Here is a 16,645-nt window from a genome sequence, read left to right as displayed (position 1 = left end):
AAGGTGGGGGAGCTCGCTTGGCTTGGGGGCTCCCCACTGACGACCTCCCTAACTGGCGAGGTTGCCAGCGTGAGAGCCCCTACTCGAGCACTCCCCGTTTCTTAATCCTTTTGTTTTTAAATTTTGTTATTGGAATCGCCTAAAACGATGTCGTTTTGATTATTTTGTATTATTATTAACGGCGTCAGTTAATCTGTGCGTTTACATTAGATTTCCTTGCACCATTTAACGGCTGGACCGAATTGGTAGAGACAATCATGATTTAGAGATCAAATTTGTGAAAAGCTTTTTGAGGAACCGAATTGTTTGTAGTGAATCTTTTAAGGACCAAACTAATAGTAAACTCCAAATGACATGGATGATCAATACGAGTCCCCATTTTCCGAGTCTTGCCAAAATAACTTCTTCAAATTTCTTAGGCTCAATGGGCCTGAGCTGGCACAGTGGGCCCACCTAGGCCCGTTTACTCTCGGCCGTGCTTAGATGGGCTGCCGGCGCATGTGCACTGTTTAAATGTCCCTGGGCGGAGCAATTAACAGCTAACCGCCAGAACCGGTAGGCATTGAAGAAGAAAATAGCGGCAAATTTGGACAGCTCAGCTCTCCCTGAATTCAAGTCGGTTGTTTATGGTAGTTAACCAGTTTGAAGAAAATTACCTCCAAAACTCTTTCCTTCTCCCTCACCCTAGTTGAATTTAAGTAGGTTGTTTATGTCTTGTTTATGATGAAATCACGTCGTATTCTCAACGTATTGATTGAGACTAATTTTATCTGTACTTCGCTTTATCATTGGCCACGATCCACGAGGTGCTTTTTGACAGCTGCACTAAACATCGTATTTTTTAAAATAATAATAATAATAATAATAATTTTAAATAAAATACTATTACTATTTTTGAGATCATCGCCCCAGTTTAGTTCATGGCACCTGACAGAATAGGAACAAGCTTGGCGGATTCTGCAAAACAGAGCAGCATCTGTGTCAGCTCCTCTGCCTCTCTCTTTCTCTGAAAGCCCAAAGTTCCTCCTCTTCCTCATCTCTCTCTGTCTCTGTCTCTGTCTCTCACTTTTGTATCTATAATAGTCACAGAGCTCCTCTGCTTCTGAGATAGAACAGAGCAGAGAAGGAGAGGAAAAGGAGAGGGAATGGCAGGAATTGCAGGGACTTGCTCCGCGGGAGTGCTGCCAAGGGGCAGAGAGTCGGGGGCCATTAGCAGGGCTTCTTCCCTGGTTCAGTACAATGGACTCAGACCAGTGGATAGTGTGAAAATGGCGGTTACTTCTTCGGTTTCAGCAAATGGAATTGTGTCTTCTGCGTCTGGTAAGAACAGAGCTCAGGATATCCCTTACTCTTGATTGATCGTGGCTGTGAATTTGGTATTGCGGTAACTTGAGCTCTTAAGATCTTTTCTGTTATATAAAGTAGGCGGCATTTAGATCAGTTTCGGTGAATCCCATCGTAGAAATTTCCTATGGATGATGAGTAGATTTTCGAGAATCTGTTTGAAATCGGTGCAAATCGATAAGCAATGAGCTAAAGTGCCTGTTTCTGTATCACATTTCTTCCTCGATATGAGTTATGTTGAGCTGTTTCGACACTTCTGATGCGAAAATGAGGCAGCTTTTACATCGGTTTCGATCAAGGAAACTCTGTTTTGCAGTAGAGGAATATAAATGCATGACATAAAGTGTCCCTCAATCCTAAATACTAGGAAGTTCATATTAGTAATGAGAGTGTATCCAGGATTTCAATTAGCAATGATATATAGATTGTACTGCAGTTTCTTGTTTTTTCGCTTGCCCCCATTAATGGACCATTTAACTCGAGAACTTAATGTGAAAGGTGGTCTCATTTACATGTCAAAGGAATGTCCGGAGTCCCGAAGCAGTTCATATCAAAAGCTTGGATGTCTTCCAGTTGAAGTGTCTCGTAGATGGGCCTTTGAGCTTTGTTTCTTCTCCCGACTCACTCATTCATAGTTGATGTTCATGTCTTATGGTCATTCTTTTGATTTTGCAGCTCAAAAATGTGGGAGGATCAAGGCCATGGCCTCCCCAACTGGCTTGGCTCCGAAGAAAGAGAAGGATCCAAAGAAACGGGTTGTTATAACGGGGATGGGCCTTGTCTCGGTCTTTGGAAATGACATCGGCACATTCTACAACAAGCTCCTCGAAGGAGAGAGTGGGATCAGCCTCATCGATCGGTTCGATGCCTCGAATTTCTCTGTGAGGTTTGCTGGTCAGATCCGTGATTTCTCCTCCAAGGGATACATTGATGGGAAGAATGACCGCCGCCTTGATGACTGCTGGCGGTACTGCTTGGTTGCAGGCCAAAGAGCCCTCGATGATGCCAACCTCGGAAGTGAAGTTCTTGAAACCGTAAGTAAATTCCATTAAATTGTGAATTGCCAGTTTTAATCTAAAAGCTTAACCTGATAATAGAGTACACTGCAACGAATATTTCAAGCTGCTAGTTGTCAGAAGTATATTAAGACATGCACATTAATAACATATAAAATGACCGAAATTCTTAATAGCATAAGCATATAATGAAGATGTGCCGAGAATGTCTACTTCACATGATTTGGCATATTTGAGTTATCTTGAAACATTATATCGCCAATGATGTACATATTAAGATCTGATTGCACTGACCTCTTTCATTCTGCGGTACAGATGGACAGGACAAGGATAGGAGTTCTAGTCGGATCAGGAATGGGAGGGCTAACAGCTTTCAGCAACGGAGTCGAAGCGCTTATCCAAAAGGGGTACAAGAAGATAACCCCATTCTTTATTCCTTACTCTATCACCAACATGGGCTCAGCTCTCTTGGCTATAGATACCGGGCTAATGGGCCCGAACTACTCCATCTCGACTGCTTGTGCCACTGCGAACTACTGCTTCTATGCGGCTGCCAATCACATCAGGAGAGGCGAGGCCGATATCATGGTGGCTGGAGGGACTGAAGCTGCAGTCGTGCCCACTGGGGTGGGAGGGTTCATTGCTTGCCGAGCTTTGTCACAGAGGAATAAGGACCCTAAGAAGGCTTCGAGACCTTGGGACCAGGATCGCGATGGTTTCGTCATGGGAGAAGGGTCTGGTGTTCTGGTAATTCTGTCCTCACCGCACCATTTTGTTTTCCATATCTAATCCTGCTAAATGCCGATTTCCTGACAGATTAAGTTGGTAGGAGCTGCACGACAGTGTAATCACGAACGGTATATAATGTACGTGTCTTGTGATTAAATTGATGCTGATTTTGCTAACAATACTTACAGATTATGGAGAGCCTAGAGCATGCTATGAAGAGAGGAGCCAATATCATTGCTGAGTATCTGGGAGGAGCCATAACTTGTGATGCCCATCACATGACCGAGCCTCGATCGGATGGCCTCGGTGTTTCATCTTGCATCAGCAAGAGCTTAGAAGATGCTGGTGTTTCCCCTGAAGAGGTGAAACGCTAAGTGCTAATCAAACCTTTCCCATTATAAAGATGAATATTCTGCTAACATTTTAGATTTGATATTTAATGAAAATGATATTATCGGTCCACCTCTTACAGGTGAACTATGTTAATGCCCACGCAACATCAACCCTAGCTGGGGACTTAGCTGAGGTCAATGCGATAAAAAAGGTGTTTAAGGACACGTCCGAGATGAAGATGAATGGTACCAAGGTCAGAAACTCATATAATTTGCCGGCGTCATACTTCAGGAATTTAATTAGGTTGTTGAAAATTTTATGACATTCAGTTGAGCCAATGTAATCTGGTTGCAGTCAATCATTGGGCATGGACTTGGGGCTGCAGGCGGCCTCGAAGCGATCGCGACTATAAAAGCTATCACCACTGGATGGGTTCATCCTACCATTAACCAAGATGTACTGCATCTAACATCTTAGAGCCTATATCATCATAAGTCTCATCTCCCATAAATCATCTCATATTCTGAATGACCTTTAACATAATTGCAGAATTTGGAGCCCTCTGTTACTATCGACACGGTCCCGAATGTGAAGAAAAAGCATGAAGTTAATGTCGGTACGGTCCATTAGTCTCTCACTCCCGGTGTGACATAGGCAATATATATATATATATTTTTTTTTGATTTGGTCTATGGCAAGCAATGCGATTTGTGTGAAGCTAATAGAAAGCAATTCATATTACCGCAACATTTCAGACTAGTGTGTCAAATGGTAGAGCTGATCGGTTTCTGTATCATTTCTCTGCAGCTATATCGAACTCCTTTGGCTTTGGTGGGCACAACTCGGTTGTTGTCTTCGCTCCTTTCAAGCCTTGAGTGACGAAATCAAATGCAATCGAGCAACAGTTCTCTTCTCTAGGGAATATATTCTTGAGGTTCTATCAGGGAGCATAAACAGTCGGCAAGGATGACAGGAGAAAATTGCTGTGAAAAAATTGCTGTGAGGAGTACTATGTTCCTTTCCGTTCCTTCAACTGTTTCCGACATTCTTCATATCCTCACCGAGATTTATCACGAATTTGGTGATTCTGATTGAATAAAAGTTGTCAGTTTTTTCCCTTCTGATGAATTTGCATATGAATGACCCATTTGATTTCAACAAGTTTCAGAATTCAAACAGCTTACTTGTCACAGGATTCCCATGTCCGATATAAATACCTATCAAGGTACCCCGATTCGCTTTACCCTCCAAAGAAACCCCTAACACGAATATGGAATTCGTTGAAATATCAAAGATCTATGTCATATCATGTAGTTTTGGAAACAGGGATAGATCAAGTTGATAAATTATGGGACCGAGAGGTGGATAACAAATGAAATCATGTTCCGAGGCCCATCTCAGGAAATTGACAGCCCACACGAGAAAAAAGTGTCTTCCGAGAAGACAGACTTGTTCGATTGATCCATATTTGTTTCGGATCAATGATGCTCTTAGTTTAACAAGTTCGCCATGGCCGGCGTATGGAGACACGAGCCTGCAGAGAGCATGTCGTGTTCGATGCGGTCACTATCAATGCATCACCATGGACATGTTATGCGACAAACAAACCCGTGGGACATTTGAACTGAAGATTGGTAGTAGATCTTTCACTATACACACACGGTTTACTTTGACTATGACCCCCAATATGGAACCAAAGAACCCAAGTGGTCGTGTTCCACGGCCGCCGTTGAATCTTTCGCTGCTTAGTTCCCGTCTTTTTTCCCATGACTTGGACCTTTTTGTCATTCTCTTTTAGAAGACTTTTGAACAAACGAGGAAATTAACAACACGTGGAAAATTCAAATTCAAAAGGGCCTTTAAACATAGAAATGTCGGAATGTTAACCCAATGGCGTTAAACCTCATAGTTAAACGGCACGACTCCCTCAATAAAAATTCAAGTTTGAGCCATAGTGAGTCCGAGAATACTTTAGCACCACCTGCACGACCGGCTTTTTTTCTTGTGAGCTTGCAAGGTATTCGTGAATTAGTCGACCGACAATGATTAGTTCAAGGGTTCAGCGCTTTGTCCCAAATAGTAAGGTCTTGGGGTTCGAGTATTGTGTATGGAGAAAATCCTTGACTATGATAAGTTTACCTTTTAGTGGGCTTAGTCGGTTCGAATTGAGTTAGTCCAGACCCGTTGGATTTCCGGATACCATGATACAAAAAAAAAAATGAAAATGAAAATGTTAGTTACTTATATGTAAATTCGTTGGTTGCACAGTATCATCAAAGGATAGTTTGAAAGAGAATATATTTCCTTGGTCTGTCAGTCAAGTTGCCGTTGTAGAGGGACTGGAGATTAGCACTGAAATTAACAATGTAATAATTCCATCTTAGGCGGCCACTGACCGATAAATTAGGTAAGTTAAAACCAAGTTGCTTATTCTTGTGGTGAATATCGGCAAGAACATGCGGTGCATTGATGCCAACATTGACATCTTACTAGCCATATTAACGAGTTATATGTAATCAAGTACTTTCTCGCTATTATATAGCAATAACACGCTTTAGAAATCCCAATGAATCATTTTCTCAGTTTCGACGAAAAATACTTCTACATGGATTCGACTGTTACATAAAAGCTTAACTCGGCACACGGGAGACTCTCTTTGCATCCTAGAATTCACGTTCATGTTGTGCATGCTTTTGTGGGATCTAACATAGATTTGATCTGATTGAGGCGCCATAACTTTAAAAGCCAAACCAGATGGAACAACCAAAGTTTGAACCAACATAGATTTTAACGTTGGTACTCGGCCGGTTTCTTCGATAAAAATCGAGCATAGAAATAAACACATTGAAACTAGGAGGAACGTATATACTGTTCAGTTCTGCTCCAGTGTGTCCGCTTAATTCGGTTGATACATCGACCTATGCTCATGGATTTTAAGAGTGGGCACACTGCGTGACTGTATTTATAAGCTAAATATATATACATATATATTTTTTATATGTACTATGATATTCAGAATCCAATTCAAACCGAATCAGCCCATTAAGGGATAAAATTCTTCCGGTACGATTAGCTATATATATAATTTATATGTCAATGTATGTCAAAGCATCATCATCTTGTGTCATGCTTACCCCATCTCAATTATGGAAACTCAATATATATATATTTAAGTAGACATTGATGCTCCAATGATATAATATAGATTAGAGTTATGCTAATCTATGACATTTATTTGTAAATGATATATCCACCGTTCTAGAATAAATTTGAATAACATGGCATTGATCACTGAATGCAAGATTCATGCCTTCCCATTTTCTAATTCCTCAATAACTAGAAAAAAAAAATTTGGGGACGAAATAGAAAAGAATCTTGGGTTTATTTCTTTGTTAATGTAGTTCCAACAAAAAAGTCCAATTAGAGAAAATGCCAAAGTTTTATATGTCTCGTCGAAGAATGAAGATTCTCTAAATGAAGAGACTACCAAAGCTATGAAGTATAAACACATACGCATGCATACAAGGTATAGCTGTTACATCTGCCATATGATTTGTCATACGAATTTCACTAGGAGTACCTCGTGACCATGTTAAGTCGATGCTTAATGGAAATTATAATATATAGTATATCATCTAATAGGTTGAAATATGTCCCGATTAAGTTAAAAAGGCAAAAAGGAAGTTTTTTCTTTTTTTGGGTAAAGGAACGGGGCTAACGCCCTAGAAAACTAAGAAGAGCACAGATGGGGGTGGTAACCCTTACAAGATCTCCTAATAGCATCGGTCCTAGACCATTAGGAACAAAATTAAGAACATGAAGGCCAAGAGGCAGAAGGACGGCACATCAGGCAAACTAATCAGCACAACTGTTTTCCTCGCGAAACACATGTAGAAGTATATCTTTTTTTTTTCTTTTTTCTTTTTTACAAGGGACATCCCATTTTTGCTTGACTAATCCCTTCTATCTCGTGAAGTCCCAGCGACGCACATGACTCTATTTTGCTTGACTTATGCCCTTGGTCTCGTGAAACCTTAGTGACGCACATGATAGGTACATATCGGCCAAAGGCCGAGTTGATGGCCTTAAGAAATTTTGAATATGAAATCGAGTGAATACTTGCATTCCTCTTCACTGTGGACCGAATCCCTGAGTTTTCCCCTCTTTCTATTGGGTCGTAACTTGTAAGTTTAATTCCTTGGTCTCTAAGAAAAGGTTTGTTCCTCCTGAATATTGACAAATTGTCTGTACGAGTGAGACAATTTCCGAGCTTCTCTAAGTAATTAATTGGCACATTCGGGCGTAGAACATGTGATGATAGGGGGAATCCCCATAAGTGTACCCTAATACATACTACCTTTTTTTCTATTGGCTCGATGGTCAGGCCAACAAATTAAAAATTGGCTCGATGGTCACCAATTATGCGTGCGCGCGCAAGTATGTATATGTGCTTAGTAGCTGGGGAATCATCTGTTTAACAAACATTTGGTTTTACTCGTAACCGAGCATCGCGAGCCAACGGTTAAAAAGTATATGAATGTCGGCCTGTCTTACTCTTATTAATTAGTGATGAGCATTAGTATAGTGTCATTTGGGTTGGATCTAAATGGGCATATAAAGAAAAGGCTCTGTAAGATAATATAGTATATAATGGTTCAGCAAACCAATTATTGTTGTTTGTGTGCTGCTGGTAGGTTAGCTAACGATTGATCTCCAATGGCATGTTCAGAGCATATGCGAAATTAATTCTAGACACACACACCGACCCTTAAGCCAAGCTTTCAAGACTATATATATGCAGTGGCACATCCATAAATTATCCATCCGAATGGTTCGATCAGATCTAACATAAAACTAAAACGTTAAGTTGCATGTTGAGGATCGCGTGAACTTGTATACTGCGCTGACTTACATTTGATTGTACATCTGACTATGGTTTCTAATAGATATCCTTAATCCTAATTGATGGCACGTCCAATGAGAGAGTGGTAAAATGGGTTTCGATTTTTACTAATAAATACTCGATTAACTCTGTGCTTGGCCAATCCTAGTTATAGTACGTGTGCCTAACTAATTTGTATGCACCACAGCAATGTTTAAAAACAAGGAAAGTTGGCCACGGGATGTGATCTGTAGCAAACTGAGTTTATATGAGCAAATTTTACCTGCACTATAGAGAATTACTGAATCTTTTTGCAGTAAAATTAAACAGACGTCTAAATAATGAATAGTTTCGGTCAAAAAAAATGAAGATATCTCGTGATCCCACTGAAGGGAAAAAAAAACAGGTAGAGTGGGAATTAATGATTATAATTTCTTAAATTAAATCCACTAATCCTTACCCACCCCAACCCACATTGTGAATCTTCAATTGCCTGGTTATTACTTACCTGCCCTTGAAAGTGATCTCAGCCATTAATTATATTTACTTATCGCCAATCGCTTGGACGTAATCTTCCTTATTTGCTATCTCTTTTCTGTTTTTCATTGCTGTTGTCATCACTGTAATTTTTGTTTTACTGCTTCTTGTAATCTGCTGAGACTCCTGTCTTTTTTGCCTTCATACTAATGCTATTACTTGAATTTATATGCCACATAGATATAAGATCATAAATAGAATTCTTTAACCTTAGCGGAACCCATGCGACTTCAATTTCGTGATACATGAGAGAGAAGGGAAATTCTATATGTATGCAAAGTTATTGACGAACATCTTGATGGTGATTGGACAATGAATACGTAACACTACACACGGTACTAGCACCTTATGGTTATGAAATATAAGAAATAAGGTGGTACATGGACTTGAGTCCATCTGTAACCCCAAAACTTAAGTTGATAGGTTACTTGACCAAAGCCTAATATAAACTTGTGATTTCTTTCTTAATTTTTTTCGTGTGGGACAACATATTTTAACACCCGCCTTCACGTGGAACAAAGATTAAAAATCCCATAATAGGTGACGCATTGAATGAGAACGTGTCCGATGTTTCCATTAGAGAGAGTCTCGTATAGATCTACGTCGCACTCTGCTTATGTAAAAGGCGGATTAATAAAGGAGACGAGCAAAGCTGGCCGGTAGAAATATAGTGGATAATATATCGCCAAGGGTTTTGGATTGAGGATAAAAGATAGTCGATGTACAATTGCATAAGGACCCTTATTGGTCGTCAGGATACAGACATTTGGTTCTCTCGCCAATGTGGACTTTGACGTCAATTGGGTGGTCAGAAAGCTTCCTGTCCAGTTCGAAAAAGATAAAAGTCCACGGTAATTCTGATCCAGTAGTTGTTTGGCCTGAAATCGGACGACGGAGAATGGCCCTGATTCATTCAAAATAAAGTCCAACAGGAGGGGACCAATATCCCACTAAGCTATTCCAATTAACATTAGTCAGCTCAAAAACTCCTCTCAAAGAGCTTACATGGAACAAAGTAGGAATATCCATTAAGAAAGTGCGTTCCGATTCTCATATACTCGGGTTTTCGGTGTATACGTGGTATCCGAAGTGCAATGAATCTCGACTAATCCAATCCAAGCCGGATTGACCTACTAACGGAGAAAATTCTCATAATCAAGAATTTTGTTTATTAACAAGACTGGAACGTGAGATCTTATTTAAAAGGAACAAGTGTTAAACGGCTTGAATCAATCCTTGTTGGTTTATATACTGGAGTTTGAATATATATTAACAGAGTCAACAGACTATTGACTTGAATTCCCATTAATATATATATAATTGAGCTCAAATTTACGAACTGGGACTTGCTTGAATTGACTGGGAAGGGATGGTTTACCGTCCTGATGCATAATAATCATTATTTTAGCAATCTCAGAACTTATTTTAGGGTTAAGAATTACACGGAATAGTAGAATGAAAAGGGGGAGCCGCTCCACCGAAGACCGGCCAATCCTTGTGCAAAAACATGATTGTCTTCACATGGAGTCCAACACAAAAGCCTTCCCCCATTTCTTAAACTAAGGCTTGCCAAAAGGTTATGATGAATTTCCTTCAATGGAATGAATGAACCTCCCAAAGGGTAAACATATAGTTGTTTTTTTTCAAAAAAATAAAATAAAATTTATGGCAGTCCTAGAGGTGATGTGTGTATCCCCACAAAACTAGGAAATGCGTGTGCGTGTGGGGTCACGAAAGCACTGATTCAGACTTGTGGGGCTGTCCTTTATTTGTGTGAATTGCCAAGTTTAGGGCAGCCCTAAAACACCCAACAGATTGGTCTCCACATGGGGTGAGCACTCAATTGGACTTTATCCAATCATCGGATATGTTCATATATAGTTATATTTGCAAACTTTCTTGCCTTTCTTCTTCCATCATTTGCCATTCATTCATTAAGAAGGTCTTACGTTTATAATTATACCTTGCTCTGTCCCTATTCAATCTTTAGTGAATATTTTTCGCTGTTAGTTGGATCAGAATCGAAAGGGCCGAGTGTCAAAGAAGTATGAACAATTGGCTTCAAAGCATCAATTTTATCCACCATTTTATTCACGTGTTTATGATTTTCGACGCAAAATTGTAGTTCTCGCCCGTATGATTTGTCTTTTTGCGAGAAAATCAAGTTGGGGATCTAAATTCTCTCTAACAATAGTAAAATACGAGAATCTTTACTCTAGATTGTTTGTTAGGGAAATGTCTCTATCTAATTGGTAAGTGAATAATTGCCAAGATGGAATATATATTGGGAATCAAAAGATGGTGTAGCACTATCATGCACACCCTCGCCTGTTGACTTAGAGTTCATAAGTTCGATATCTAGTGAAATTACCCGTGTCTTTTTATTACTTGTTTAGAATTTCTCTTTTATTGTATCAGGTCTTGTGCCTTCTTTATAATCGAATATATATTGAGAAACTTTTTGCTTGCATATCGATTACGCGAGAGAATAGAATCCCTTTCAACGAGATAAGGAGTGGGGAAAAAAAAACAAAGAGAACTCAGACAGAATCCCCAAACTAGCTTATCATAAAGAATCTCAAGACAACAAATTAGGATAAGTGCCTTCACATATTTACTAGTTTTACTAACTTACATTCTCTAAATAGAATTTTTTTAAATGCCAACATGCATATATAGATAAATTATCCTTCTTTTCTTTTTGGGGAAAAAACGCATAATTGAATTTAGCAAACACGGGTATGCCCATTTTCGTGATACGATTGGGTAGAGATGTGGTCGATTTGTCTTAAAAGAAAATTCTGTCCGTGTATATTTGATACGTCAATATATTCTTTTCTAGATTCTCTCTTTTATTATGTGTATAACAATACGCATATACATATATGTACGAAAACCCTTCGAGGGAGCAAGGGTCATTATATGATAAAGATCGGTCCACCATTATTTTCGATAAAGTTACAATTCAATTATTATGCGTCGTAGTAAATAAAACAGAAGAAAGGGGTGTCGAGTAATAAAGCTATTATTAGTGAGGGGCAGTGAGTATGTGTTTTATGCACAGAGACAGCCGAACATTACACAAATCCAAAATTTCATTGGCTTGTCCTGTTGCTTTTCCTTGTTAATTAACAAAAATTTTAATTCCTGTGCAAATTTTTTTAAAATAAAAATAATTAAAGAGACAGAGAGATGCTCCTCCCTCTCCACTAATTACAATTAATTATTTTATAAAACACTAGCTGATGTGGATATTCACTGAACTAAATATACATAAAAATAAATATTTTAATTATATGCCATGAGAAGTGTTCAGATACCGGAGCAAGTTCCCGTGGATCGCTTGAGTTTCAGAGGTAGCTAGTCATGTGGCCCGTGGATAGCGCATGTATTTTGCAAATTGATTTTTTTTTAATTCATATATCATATACACTGTAAGGCTTTTATCGTGAGGTTTCTTTCAAATTATGAAGGTATCTCATAATTATTTTCTTTAAACAGATGTGATTTAATAAACGTAATGTACACCCCAAAAACATTCAATGTTGTTTCCGATGGCAGGGGTAAACGTCCTGAATTGGTTGTTTTTCATTTGTACTTTCATGTAATTTTGTACCTTAATGGATACTAGCTTAATGTTTTTGTTTTTTGTAAGCATGATTATAATAATAGATACAAAAAAATATGTATGCATTTTTAATGCAGGGGCATGAATAGACTTTTAATTTTGAGTTGAGGATTTGTAAAAAATGATGATGTGGCATGCTCTCCTTGCAAGAATAGAAGTTTCTCATAACAAGAATCCGAGAAGTCTACTTTTGTTAAGTATGTCCTGTATTCATTAGAGAATCCGAAGACTCGAAAACCGGAGCGATAACAAGATCGGACGAAAAAGGAAGGGGTGAGAATCAAATTATCCTGAGATTATATTTCATATTTTGTAGGGATGTTGTTATATCTCTTAGATCTTTAAATAGAGGAATTATCTTTGATGGATGTTAGAGATAATTCTATAATATTTTTAGAATATTTCAAAAAGGAAAATATCATATGATTATATTAAGATATCTTTGAGATATTGGGAACGTATTTAAAAGGGAGAGAGTCTTGTGTCAAGACAACATGTTGTGCGAGAATCATAGGTAATCTTCTTTGGGAATTCTCGGGTTTCATAGAATGAACGAGAATTGAGAGGATTGTGAGGCTATTCTCGGATTGGATCTTGTAACGATGGGTTAGAAAACACGAGTGTGATCTCGAGGTTGTAATCACCTGTTATCGATCTAGTGGAATCTTCTACTTTGTCCATGGATATTTCCCTTACTCCGAAGGCTTAACCACGCATATCTCAGTGTTCATTGTTCTTACTTCTTGATTAAATTCTTCTAATTCAGCATCTTTCACGACGAATTAGTATTAGAGCTACGGTCTCGGAGCACATGAAGATGTCGGGAGCAAAGCTCGAGGTGGAGAAGTTTGACGGATCAAACGACTTCGGGCTATGAAAGATCAAGATGAAGGCTTTGCTTGTGCATCACAGCCTTGCGGAAGCACTAGAATGAGAGAAAAAGCTGTATGCGGACTTGGCACTGGCGGAGAGGAAGACGATGATGTTGAAAGCTCTGAGTGCCATCCAGTTAAGCCTATTGAATAAAGTTCTACGGGAGGTATGCGATCAAGACTCAGCACTGAAAGTGTAGGAGAAGCTGGAATCGCTATATCAGTAGAAGTCCATGGCAAGCAGATTATACTTGAAGTAGCGATTGAATTAGCTGAAGATGAGTCCAGGGACCTTCGTAGGTGATCACGTGGACCTCTTTAATGTTTGCCACGATAGAGGATTATTTTCTACTTATCGGTCCATAGAAGGTGGAAAAGTCCATATGGCTAATGGTGACTTATGTGATGTTATCGGGGATGGTAGAAGTGCGGATCCAGTTGCCTACTGGTAGTGAACTATTGTTGGCGGGTGTTAGGCATGTCCCGGGATTAAAGAAAAATCCGATCTCGTTCGGTACACTTGACAAGCTTGGCTCTAAGTACAGGTGCCAAGGTGGAGTTGTAAGAATCTCGAAGGGCCTCTTTGTGGTGATGAATGGACTGTTGTAGAAGGGCTTGTATGTTCTGTAAGGAATGGCTTCAACGACATCATTCGAGTGTTCAGTTCCTGAAGAAAAGTACTTGGAGTCACTTAGGGATGGTGGTGACTTGCTTGGGACCGATAAGGTCGAAAAGCATAGGTTGCACAGGCGTGGTAAGGCCTCAAAATTCCTTATCAATAATGTGGTTTTTGATGTTCCTACTTTAGTCAAGCAAATTAAGAGCACATGCTGATGACATGTGAAAAAGCCTAGGAGGAAGGTGGAGCTTGGGTCCAACGCTCTGATAACTCAAATTGGTATGGAGATTATCTAGGGTAGATCTGAATGTAGGCCGAAATCTCTACGGTGGAATAGCTTACAAGCGGGAGACAGACAGAATGAGCAGTTGAGATCACGGGAACGCTATGGGTTTGCGGAGTTGGTGGTCTTATGTGATGCTGAAGTCGAGAATACGACTTGTCGAAATGTTAACTTCGGAGGGTGCACCATAGTGAAGATGAAGAAGCCCGATACCTCGAATGAGTCCAAAGGTGGCTTTGACTTGAACGATTGAACAGGATGAGTTGAAGTCTATGAAGGACTGTGACAGAGTAGATTGAGTCTAAATCAATATGGACTTAGTAGAATACGAGCCATTGTGGAGATTTGTTAAGTATGTCATGTATTCAGTGGAGAACCTGAAGACTCGAAGACCGGAGCGATAACGAGATCGGACGAAAAAAGAATGTGTAAGATCTCAGATTATCTTGAGAATATATTTCCTATTTTATATGGGTGTCGTCGTATCTCTTGGATCTTTAAATAAAGAAATTACCTTTAGGGGATATTAGAGATAATTTTAGAATATCTTTAGAATATTCAAAAAAGGAAATATCCTAGGATTATATTAGGATATCTTTGTAAGATTAGGAAAGTATTATATCTATTTAAAGGGAGAGAGTCTTGTATCAAGATAACACGTTGTGTGAGAATCACGGGTAATCTTCTTGAAAATTTTCGGGTTTACTTTCTTGGAGTTTCCGGGGTTCATAGAGTGAAAGAGTGGTGATGATTGTGAGGACTGTGAGGCTATTCTCGTGTTAGGTCTTATAAAGGGGTTGAGAAAGACTAGTGTGGTCTCTTGTAGTTTTCAGTTATCGATTTAGTGAAATCTCCTACTTTGTCCGTGGATGTTTCCCTCACTCCGAGAGTTTTACCACGTATATCCCCATGTTCATTGTTCTCACTTCTTGGTCAAATTCCTCTAATTCGGCATCTTTCACAACAACTTTAAATACTTATAATAGTTAGGTAAATATAACAATAGATATTTAGAAAAAAAAATTATGTGTTTCTTGATGCAGATACATGAAAAGACTTTCAATTTTACGTTGATGATTTGTCAAAAATAATGACGTGGCATGCTATCTATACAAGAATAGAAGTCTCTCATCGCAAGAACCCTAGAATTCTACTTTAAAAACCTATAATAGATAGATTTTCTATTTATTACAAGCCCTAACATTTCACAAGTTCAATGTTGTTGTAGTACAACTTACATGTTAATGATGTTTTGTAAGTTTAAAATTAATTCAAATTAATTTCATCAAAAAATTAAAATTATCTCAAAATTTCATTGCAGAAAAAAGAAAATTAGTCGTAAATCCAATATATGGAAGTATATATAGATTTGGCGATTTGATCCTATAACTCTTCCCATTTGAAATTAATTAATTGGAAGTTAAATGTTCTAGCACGAACATTTGAAAATTGACTCTTATATCATGTCAAATTCTAAACAAATTACCACCAACTTAGTTAAAAAAATTCCTAGATAAAATGTATATATTTAGAAATTTATATTATTAAATAAATTGGTTATAAAATAAGTAAACTTCTAGTTGAGTTTAAGAATTATCAAATATTAGAAAGCATACTTATTGAGTATATATTGAGATAATGAGTAATCTTATATACTCAGTTCTTGGAACTGCGAGAATAATGTCTTTCACAATTTTTTAACAATGAAAAAAATCAATTTGCTACGGATTCATTAAAATTTCAGTTGAAGGAACGATGGACAAGTAGGTGGGGTTTACCTAGTTAGACTCATCATTAATATATTTTGTTATTAAATCCGCGTTTTAAGATTAAGATGTATACCCTTTTGTTTTATCTTTGAATTAGATTAAGATATGTTTTTTTTTTTCCTTCTTGACGGGTTAAGATTAAGATACGTTAAGAACAATTGATAGTATCATCATACATAAAAGAAAGAGCTTTATATCTCTAGACTAGATAAAGGTGTAAAACTCACCGTTTCTAAGAACAATTTCCAGTCTATGTGGATTGGCAAAGCTTTTCAACTAGGGAAAATTGCAAGCCTTCAGAAAAGGAGATAGATATTAATTATCTAATTCATTTATTTATTTATTAATCAACTATTCAAATTAATATATATGATAAGCATTGGTTGAATGGGTGTGATTAAGGCATCTCTCTCTCTCTCTATGAGACATATATATCCTCAATAGGGGACAAAGGGAAGCTTAAGCTGATATAAAGATGCAAAGAATAGAACAGGAAATCTCTCTTCTTTTTTTTCCAAGTAAAAGGAAATCATATTATTTTAATTGCTATAATTAAAGGTGGGATTAAACTAATCTCTGTTGTCTTCCAGGAAAAAGGAAAAAAGCAAAGCCTCGTCCTCGTCACTCTTATCC

At 38.2% G+C, this 16,645-nt stretch overlaps 1 protein-coding gene across 1 annotated transcript; it reads left to right on the top strand.

Moving 5' to 3' along the window:
- Window positions 1–927: 927 nt before the first annotated feature.
- Window positions 928–4,550, top strand: LOC116193234 (3-oxoacyl-[acyl-carrier-protein] synthase I, chloroplastic-like). Its single transcript, XM_031522044.1, has 8 exons — window positions 928–1,320; window positions 2,020–2,378; window positions 2,676–3,107; window positions 3,278–3,451; window positions 3,562–3,675; window positions 3,777–3,878; window positions 3,972–4,038; window positions 4,230–4,550. Exons 1-8 carry the CDS (start codon window positions 1,146–1,148, stop codon window positions 4,295–4,297), a joined length of 1,491 nt encoding a protein of 496 aa, XP_031377904.1. The 5' UTR covers window positions 928–1,145; the 3' UTR covers window positions 4,298–4,550.
- The last annotated feature ends 12,095 nt before the right edge of the window (window positions 4,551–16,645 follow it).

This window comes from Punica granatum, chromosome 1 (assembly GCF_007655135.1).
Source record: "Punica granatum isolate Tunisia-2019 chromosome 1, ASM765513v2, whole genome shotgun sequence".
Taxonomy (NCBI): Eukaryota; Viridiplantae; Streptophyta; class Magnoliopsida; order Myrtales; family Lythraceae; genus Punica; species Punica granatum.
The sequence above is the reverse complement of the archived record's forward strand: the minus strand, read 5'-3'. Positions and strand labels throughout refer to the sequence as shown.